Source organism: Centropristis striata, chromosome 5, assembly GCF_030273125.1.
Source record: "Centropristis striata isolate RG_2023a ecotype Rhode Island chromosome 5, C.striata_1.0, whole genome shotgun sequence".
NCBI classification, from domain to species: domain Eukaryota; kingdom Metazoa; phylum Chordata; class Actinopteri; order Perciformes; family Serranidae; genus Centropristis; species Centropristis striata.
Window position 1 is genome coordinate 1,749,713 of NC_081521.1, and position 10,000 is coordinate 1,759,712.

At 36.8% G+C, this 10,000-nt stretch overlaps 2 protein-coding genes across 3 annotated transcripts in view; both read left to right on the forward strand.

Annotated features, from left to right (window-relative positions):
- The window catches only part of tpk2 (thiamin pyrophosphokinase 2), a 14,256-nt gene extending 6,441 nt beyond the window's left edge, over positions 1-7,815 (forward strand). The window contains exons 4-8 of the mRNA XM_059334161.1: positions 1,539-1,669; positions 2,776-2,894; positions 5,468-5,600; positions 6,680-6,776; positions 7,708-7,815. Of these exons, the coding sequence (XP_059190144.1) occupies positions 1,539-1,669; positions 2,776-2,894; positions 5,468-5,600; positions 6,680-6,776; positions 7,708-7,754 (527 nt within the window). The 3' untranslated portion in view covers positions 7,755-7,815. The remainder of the gene's footprint in view (positions 1-1,538; positions 1,670-2,775; positions 2,895-5,467; positions 5,601-6,679; positions 6,777-7,707) is intronic.
- A 27-nt stretch (positions 7,816-7,842) lies between these two features.
- LOC131972338 (macrophage mannose receptor 1-like) overlaps positions 7,843-10,000 on the forward strand; it is a 24,223-nt gene continuing 22,065 nt past the window's right edge. For both annotated transcript variants that reach the window (XM_059334157.1, XM_059334156.1), the window contains exon 1: positions 7,843-7,933. The gene's annotated coding sequence lies outside the window, so the exon portion shown is untranslated. The remainder of the gene's footprint in view (positions 7,934-10,000) is intronic.

Genomic DNA, 10,000 nt, shown 5'->3' on the forward strand with positions numbered 1-10,000 from the left:
TTTGGTCACGTGACTCGTGACGTTCGAAGCAGCAAAGTGCTTCGAACGTCACCGAATCACCAACAGTGGAAGTGAACCGCTACCTCGCTGATCCTCCACTAGAAAGAACTTCAGAACTGCTCACATACTGGGCAAACCACAAAAATGTATATCCCAATCTTTATCAAGTTGCTAAACATTTATTATGCACCCCAGCCTCATCCGTGCCGTGTGAACAGGTTATTTCCAAGGCTGGGGAAATTGTATTGAAAAGAAGAAACCGCTTGAATCCCAAAACTGTGGAAAAACTGTTGTTTCTAAATAAAAATTCACAAGCACAGTCACTGCCCTGTTTTTCAAGCACCATCTCTTTCCCCACCCACCCATGAACCTCTTTACCAATGGACCCCTAAACATTATTTGCCAAATTCCATAATATAATCTGTATTTGCGCCAGCCCCATGTGAAAAGGGACCTCAGGCCGGATTCGAACCCGGGTCCGCCGCAGCATTCAACCTCAGACATACGCGCTCTACCGGTGTGAGCCACCGGGACGCCTCATAAACCATCATTGTTGTTGTATTCACTCGTGTAGTTGAAAACAAATGCATGAACCAATCAATGACACGTCTCGGTTGCACTTCATTTTATTGGCCACTAGATGTCCTACTGGAGCTCTGTGTGTCATTGAAGCTTCGAGTAATGAACCATGTTTTGTATAACCCTATAAAGCCTGAACCGTGAAATAATTGCCAGAAAATTCTAAATTTTCAAAACTGGAGTGTTTGTTGAACCGGCTAAAAAATGTTTTAATTCAATATCAATTTTCATATATGAATTTAATTTGGATCATATTTGATACGTCAGGTCTTTTTGTGCAATTTGTTGCTCACAATTTGCTTTTCTTGAACTCACATAATCATATAAAACCTAATATTTTTAACCAAATAAAACTTTGACTTTCCTTTTAACATTTTCCTCAAACATACAAAATATTTTTTTCCATATAAAACAACATCATACATCTGCTGATATGAAGTTTTCACGCAGCAATGACAGATCCACCAGTGGAACCAGCAAATCATTTTTGTTACATCTGGTATTTTTGTGAAATTTGTTGCTCAGTTTTTTTAATCATCAATTCATGTATTCATCAGGTTTTTCAGGGAAAAAAATATCACACTGATGATGTAGAGGTCTCAAAAACTTATCAAATATGATACACTTGGCTTTATAGGGATAAAGTGTCCAAGCTTCAACAAAGCCTCGATCAGCCATCACTAGTTGCATCTCCGGTCTGATCAGGAGTTGTGGTCTTGCCTTGTTTCCAGCAGCAGGTGAAAGGGCTAACTGAAGTACCACCAAACATTTTGTGCCATGCCTTTCCAGTTGGTGTGCAGCAGAATATGGTCCCCCTGGGATCACTTCCTGCTACTTTGGTTCCACGTGGCGTGTTGGGAAAAACTGCATACACAATGTTTTTGTGCATTGATACATGAGGCCCCGGATCAAGTTAATCAATATTAGTTCTGTATTGACTCACTGATGCTACACTACAGGTCTGTTTGGTGTGAAGCGGTATGGAGTCCATATTAACGGCTACACAGTCGGTGAGAGTGGGGAAGTCAACATGTGGCTGGCCAGACGGTCCCCCACCAAGCAGACGTTCCCCGGAGTACTGGACAACCTGGTGAGGACAAACTGGAACCGATAGAACACACAGTAAACAGTGGGAATAGACGTGTCTTTACCCTCTGGGGCCACTAGGGACATTTTCAACCATATTTTTCACTTTTCCTTTTTGTTTTTTGCAATCATTTGGGCTGTGATGCTGCAAATGACATGATTTTTGGAAGAAGGATTTTTTTCTTCATACATTTTGAAATTCAATTTAATTTTTTTCTAATGGGTCAATAATAATACACTGTGTACACATTTACTCCCCTTTCAGACCCTTCAGGCTGAAAATGTCCACTTCCAAAAAAATGCTATAAAAAACCTTTACAGATTAATATTTGTTTCTACTTTTTTCGACATAAACCTCTCAAACAACTTCCACCCTGCTAAAAACTACCAAACGTTCAAAAGATTTTGAGGATTTTAACCCTTTAAATGCCACTTTGATTGCATGATGTCACTGTTTTTTAAAGAAAAAACACAAAATGGTTATGGTATTGACATCAACAGCCATCAGCCAAAGGGACTAAAGACGGAAATTAGCTGTTGGCTATAATCTTGCATATTTACATGTATATGTTCATTAATATGTATTGTCCCTGTTTTAAATAAATAAACTCAAACTCAAACTCAAACTCAAAAAATGTAGTTATTTTCCATATAATAAATATTTTTTGTCTGGGGCATTTGTTTTTATCACAGTCTTGGATAGCAACAACATTGATTTTGCAACAACATTGATTTTGATGCATTTGTAGTTTTTTTTATGTAGCATCAGATTAGAAAAGTTTTTTCCCCCCTACTTCCAAAAACACTATAAAACGGGTACTGATGTATGTTTTTACAACTTTTTGGGGTTCAAAACTATCAAATATTGAAAAATCATCAGGATTTAAACCCCCAAAAAGTTTTTAGCAGGGCAGAAGTTGTTTAAGAAAAAAGTTTTTATAGCGATTTTTTTGGACATTTTCAGGCCGAAGATTCTGAAAGGGGAGTAAATTAAAGTGGCCCAGAGGGTTAAATGAAGAATTCAACTTAAATTCAAAGTTTTTCCGATTCAGATTCCCACAAATGAAACTAACAGAATGCTAATAATGTCTTGTGTCTTGTGTCTTTAAGGCAGCAGGAGGTCTGGCTGCCGGCGCTGGGATCAAACACACTCTGGTCAAAGAGTGTCTGGAGGAAGCTCGTATCCCGGCAACCATCGCTGAGAAAGCTCGACCTGTAACCACAGTAAGGTGAGCTGGATGAATATATCTGGTTAATGTATCCATTAGCTCAGGGGTCTCAAACTTGCGGCCCGCGGGCCAATTGCGGCCCTCGTGATGATATTTTGTGGCCCTCACCTTGATATGAAAGTTTAATGTGAGTTTTATATGAATGGCACTTTACCGTGTTGTGTGTGGAAGGTCCCTTTAATTACTGTTTTTGGTAATTTTGTGTCTTCTTTTGGTAATTCTGTGTCTTTTGGGGTTATTTTGTTTCTTTTTTTAAGTAATTTTGTTTTTTTTCTGCCACTTTGTGTCTTTTTTGGTCATTTTGTTTCTTTTTTGGATCATTTTGTGTCTTTTTTTAAATAATTTTGTGTCTTTTTTTGGTCATTTTGTGTCTTTTTTTTATTTTGTCTCTCTTTTTTTGGTCATTTTGTTTCTTTTTTGGGTCATTTTTGTGTCTTTTTTAAACTAATTTTGTGTCTTTTTTGGCGATTCTGTGTATTTTTTGGTCATTTTTTGTCTTTTTTTGGTCATTTTGTGTCTTTTTTTGTGATTTTGTCTCTTTTTTTGGATCATTTTGTGTCTTTTTTAAGTAATTTTTACCGTGTTGTATGTGGAAGGTCCCTTTAATTACTTTTTTTGGTAATTTTGTGTCTTCTTTTGGTAATTCTGTGTCTTTTGGGGTTATTTTGTTTCTTTTTTAAGTAATTTAGTTTTTTTTCTGCCACTTTGTGTCTTTTTTGGTCATTTTGTTTCTTTTTTGGATCATTTTGTGTCTTTTTTTTAAATAATTTTGTGTCTTTTTTTGGTCATTTTGTGTCTTTCTTTTTTTTTTAATTTTGTCTCTCTTTTTTTGGTCATTTTGTTTCTTTTTTGGGTCATTTTTGTGTCTTTTTTAAACTAATTTTGTGTCTTTTTTGGCGATTCTGTGTATTTTTTGGTCATTTTGTGTCTTTTTTTGGTCATTTTGTGTCTTTTTTTTGTGATTTTGTCTCTTTTTTTGGATCATTTTGTGTCTTTTTTAAGTAATTTTTACCGTGTTGTGTGTGGAAGGTCCCTTTAATTACTTTTTTTGGTAATTTTGTGTCTTCTTTTGGTAATTGTGTGTCTTTTGGGGTTATTTTGTTTCTTTTTTTAAGTAATTTAGTTTTTTTTCTGCCACTTTGTGTCTTTTTTGGACATTTTGTTTCTTTTTTGGATCATTTTGTGTCTTTTTTTAAATAATTTTGTGTCTTTTTTTGGTCATTTTGTGTCTTTTTTTATTTTTTATTTTGTCTCTCTTTTTTTGGTCATTTTGTTTCTTTTTTTGGGTCATTTTTGTGTCTTTTTTTTAACTAATTTTGTGTCTTTTTTGGTGATTCTGTGTATTTTTTGGTCATTTTGTGTCTTTTTTTGGTCATTTTGTGTCTTTTTTTGTGATTTTGTCTCTTTTTTTGGTCTTTATTTGATGCTGCCTCCAGCGGCCCCCAGGTAATTTGAGTTTGAGACCCCTGCATTAGCTGTAATAAGAGCATGTTTGATGCATGGACTGAAGCTTTTTGATGTGGAAAAAGTAATAAAGTGTTACATATCCTCTTTGGGTCCAGATTTCTAAATATAAGGGTCAATGACGTGATCAGTTGGTGTAACCAGTAATTTTTTCCCCATAAAAATGTGATTATATACATATATATCTCATAATTATATACAGGGAAATAAATGTGAACTAAAATGAGAAAAAATACAATCCATGTTTACATTGTAACACTATGGTCTATAACAAATCTTTACATAATTCGTCAAAACTTTTGAAAAAAATGGTTGTGTTTAGAATATGTTCTGCTCAATATTGTAAAAGAAATGTGTAAATGTAGAAATGCTAAAAAAAATGATCATAATTTGATGTTTTTTAAAATTAAGTAATTATATGTATAAGTCCACTCAAATACAAATGTAGGTGGAGGAAGTATTTTATTTTATCATTTTTTTGACCCATAAAACTTTTGGGCTATCCCATATTTGGCGTACCGAATCTTGGTAAAACTTTATATTAAGAAACACATATTCAACATTATTAGTTGCTTATTAGCATGCCAATACGTCACATATTGGCTCTTAATGAGTCATTATTCAGTAGTTATTAATGCCTTATTCTGCATGGCCTTATTATAATTAACTAATTAATTAACTAAGAGTTTTCCCTCAATAACCTCAGAATTATTGATTATTAGTAGTAAGTAAGGAAGTTGTTGTATATGAGTTATGATCTTAATATGCTTTATAATATGGACTTTAGAAGGTGGTAGTACCACAATAATAGTTATTCTCCCTTGATAACACTTAATGAATATGGTTTGTTCTTAATAGAAAGTATTACCCAGTGGGGTCAAATTAAAAAAAAAAAGGTTCACACTACAATGAAATGGTTCCATTGGGGACTAAACATAATGACACCTTAAATAAAGATTGGGCTGATTGAATCCACAATAGTTTCAGCTTTCCAGTGACATCTACTTCATGCAACTTCAACACTGCTAAAACTCTCGTAGTCTTGAAAATAACAAGTAAAGGAAGACCTCTTTAGATTCCATAACTGACTACTTCCATGTATTTTCCAGCTACACCTACGAGGATGAAGACGGAGTGTTTGCAGAAAGTCAGTTTGTCTTTGATCTGGAGCTTCCTCTGGAGTTTCAGCCCATAGTCGGAGACGGAGAGGTGCAAGACTTCTACCTCTTCCCCATAGAAAAGGTTAGTACTAGGGCTGGGCGATATGGCCCTAAAAGAATATTGTAGATGCAGTTTCTTCCCAAAATATTGAAGAAAAATGGAATGAGCCGGTGTGATCAACCAGAGCTTTTAGTTACGTGCAGCACGGAGAGAGTCTCAGCAATCTCCCTCGACAAAGTAAACTTTCTTCCTTATATACAACATTTTAGTCTCACATGATCAAAGAGAGGAGGAGGTTACAGGTGAAGTAGCGTCTTGATGAGATTAACATACAGGAACCAGACATTGCAAAGTAGTGACACACATAAACTTCAAAGAAACAATAGAAACATGGATTGGGAACCAGTTCAGTTAATTGCCATGCAATACACATGTTAATGCCCTGCAGTTGGCCTGTCTGCCCATTTGTCTATGAGACATGATTTAATTAAATGTTGTGGAAATGTTTATTGTTTAAATATCAAGAATCTAATATTATTTTTCCACAATATCACGATGTTGCAGGCTATTTTTGCGATAACGATATTTTTGACGATATTAGGAAATACTTAAAAAGATATAGAAAATATGATTTTCTTTTTAGTCTGTATTAATAAATAAAAATCTAAAATGTAGTGTGAAGTGCAAATCTCAACAGTTGCCAAATACAAAATGTTTTACTCTTGACTTGAGTATGAGCAAATAATAAAAATAACCATTTAGGGGTTCCGGGGGCATATTTTAATGACATTTTGTAAAGGAGAATAAAGGTTCTTGTATGTTTTATTTAAGGCATCTTATTTTGACAGTCTTCTTGTAAGTTCTGAAGTGGATTCTGTTAACACACCGTGCTCTTATTTTGAAAGCTGCAGGGAGTAAGTAGCTTTTTGTGATTAAAACAACTTTAACCACTACATCAAGAAGTAAGAACGTTGCCAATATCATGATATGCATTTTTTTTTTAACCATAAAAAAAATCTACCAATATTGTGAACGATACGATATGGCACAGCAATAGTTAGTACTGCTCATGTATATTCTGAATCGGGAGAGATAACAGTTTTCTGAGGCGTGATATTGAAAACACAAGTGGTGCTCTGTGATCTCCGGCTGTGTTTCAGGTGAAGGAACTTCTGGCCACTGATGACTTCAAACCAAACTCTGCCATGGTGGTTCTGGATTTCCTTATCAGACACTCGTTTATTGAACCAGACTCAGGTTTGTGGCTACCTGCAGATTCTCCACTGTTGAAAATCAATCAAATCACATCAAAATGACTTTATTTATCCCGGAGGGTAAATCCAGTTAGTCTGGTAGAATCCAGAGACAGTCTGATGGCTGTAGGAGAGAAGGATCTTTTGAATCTGTCCGTCCTGCAACAGAGAGAGAGGAGCCGTCAATCAATGATAAAATCAATTGGTGACTTCGGTTCTCTTTAGAGCAGCTATTCTCAACCTTGTGGTCGGGACCCCAGTTGGGGTCGCGAGATGATTTCTGGGGATCGCCAAATGATTTTGGAAGTCAGCTCTGCCTCCACTGTGTAAAAGTGTTCATGTGTTTTAGTCTTTTTGGTAATTTTGTGTCTTTTTTTTGTAATTTTGTGTCTTTTTTTGGTAATTTTGTTTCCTTTTTTGGGTCAATTTGTGTCTTTTTATAGTCATTTTGTGTCTTTTTTTATCATTTTGTAGTCAATTTGTGTCATTTTTGTTATTTTGTGTCTTTTTTAGTCATTTTGTGTCTTTTTTGGAAATTTTGGGTCTTTTTTTATCATTTTGTGGTCAATTTGTGCCTTTTTGGTCATTTTGTGTCTTTTTTTTGGTCATTTTATGTCTTTTTTAAATCCTTTTGTGGTCAATTTGTATCTTTTTTGGTCATTCTTTGTTAATTTTGTGTCTTTTTTTGGTCATTTGTGTCTTTTATTGGTCATTTTGTGTCTTTTCTTGGTCATTTTGTGTCTTTTTTGGTCAATTTGTGTCTGTTTTTGGTCATTTTGTGTCTTTTGGGTGATCTGAACTGTGCGTGTGAGATTGTGTTCAGTGAGCGGGGGTCGCGGACAACATGCATGTTAAATTGGGGGTCGCGACTCAAAAAGCTTGAGAACTACTGCTCTAGAGGACGTGTTGTGTTGATCATATACTTTTCATTTCAGAGCCACGCTATCAGGAGTTTGTGGCTGGACTCCATCAGACGTTATAGAGGGATTCTAAAGGACTGAAACCACCGTCAAAGGCCAAGACACATTGGAGGAGCGTTCCCATCTGGGACCTGGTTCGGCCCCAGATGGGAACGCTCCTCTCCTGGTCTACTCCACACTCACCATCACTACTGGCCAATGGTGGCGCTTCACCACCTGCTGCTGTCTCCTCCCAGAAAAGGTGAATGGACTGCACTTATATATATATATATATATATATATATATATAAACTTTATTACAGGCTCTAGACCAGGGGTCTCAAACTCAAATTACCTGGGGGCCGCTGGAGGCAGTATCAAAATGACAAAAAAAAGACACAAAATTATTAAAAAAAAGACACAAAATGACTGACTACACTCTAAATTACTTAAAAAAGACACAAAATTACAAAAAAAGACACAAAATGACTGAAAAAACACTAAATTATTATTTTTTTAAAACACAAAATGACCAAAAAATACACAGAACTAACAAAAAAGACACACAATTATTTTTTTTAAAAAACAAAACAAAATTACCCAAAAAAGGCTAACACCAGACTATTCTCAAATGAGGGCTAGTCTGGCAACGAGCAATGTATTTCTCCGTAGAGGAGGTGTGGTTTACGATCCTCCAGAGCCGTTTATTGGACGCTTAGAATGTCTATCAAAGCGTCTGTAGGTAGCTCTTAGCCAATCAGATCAGTTATACCAGATGACGTAGTAGAGCAACAGAAATGGATGTTTGTTGTGTGTGTGTCTGTGAGAGAGTGTTGTTTGCTGCTTTGTTTCTCCAGTTCTCACTTTCTGCAAGATTATTTATTTTCACGCTTTATTCCCCCTCATGTCATTCAGCCACAAACAAGCTGCTGCGGGCCTCTCGGCGGCTCCGCTGTCCGCGGTAGCGGGGCTATTAGCCGTTAGCGGCTATGAGCTATTAGCCGCTAACGGCGCTAATAGCCGCTAGTACGTAGTAGTACGCGTCATCGTCTTGCCGTCCCTCAACGCTCTGTGATTGGATCCCTAAAACAGGGCTAAGAAACGGCCCTAGTTTCCAGACTCCGCCGCAGTTCTAAATTACATTCGAGCGCGCAAGGCAGTCTGGGTATACCCAGGCTACAAAAAAGACACAAAATGACAGAAAAAACTAAATCATTTAAAAAAGAAACAAAATGACCAAAAAAGACACAAAATGACCCAAAAGAAGACACAAAATTACTAAAAAAGTAATTAAAGGGACCTTCCACACACAACACAGTAAAGTGCCATTCATATAAAACTCACATTAAACTTTCATATCAAGGTGGGGGCCACAAAATATCGTCACGAGGGCCACAATTGGCCCGCGGGCCGCGAGTTTGAGACCCCTGCTCTAGACCCAATAGCCACCTGCCACCATCGGGAATTCATTCACACGCTAATGAATGGAGCAATTTTGGGTTCAGTATCTTGCCCAAGGGTACTTGGACATGTAGGCTGCCATGGTCAGGGATCGAACCACCGGCCTTCCGGTGTGTGGGCAACCACTCTACCAACCGAGCCACAGCTGCAGAACTCCCCCTTCAGCTTCTATCGACTCTGTTGATCTGTACTACAATATCTATTGACGTCTGTCCGTCCTGGGAGATGGATCCCTCCTCTGTCTCTCCCTGAGGTTTCTTCTTCTTTTTCCCTGCTAAAAAGGTTTTTGAGGAGTTTTTCCCTGGCCGATGTGAGGCTCTAAGGACAGAGGGAGTCGTATTATGTACAGTCTGTGAAGCCCTTTGAGGCAAATCTGTGATTTGTGATTTTGGCCTATATCAATAAAATTGACATGAGTTGACTTTTACATAGTTGTTATCATTTGGTAGCCTCGCTCAGCCAGCCTTAGTGCTGTGTCCTCAGTTTTTTTTTTTTTTTTTTTTTTTATTAAGATGAGGTTTTCAGGACTCCTCTTGTCACATCAAAATTTGTGAATACCTTAAATCAGTACTGGAGGGGTTGTGGCATGGTAGGAGACCTCTCACATATCATTTGGGACTGTCCAAAAGTGTTAACATATTGGCTAAACATACAAAATGAAATAAAGTGTTTAAATGTAGATCTTCCATCAGAACCATCCTGTTTTGTGCCAAAACCCACAGACTACCTCTACCACATTTACACCTGTACTGTATCTTTAAATGTGTGAATAATTAAGATATTATTGCTAGATAGAAGAAGAAAATACTTGGTCAGCTTCATGTTTTTTGCAGTGCAGAACGTGCCAGGCGACAATGTATTGTTGTAT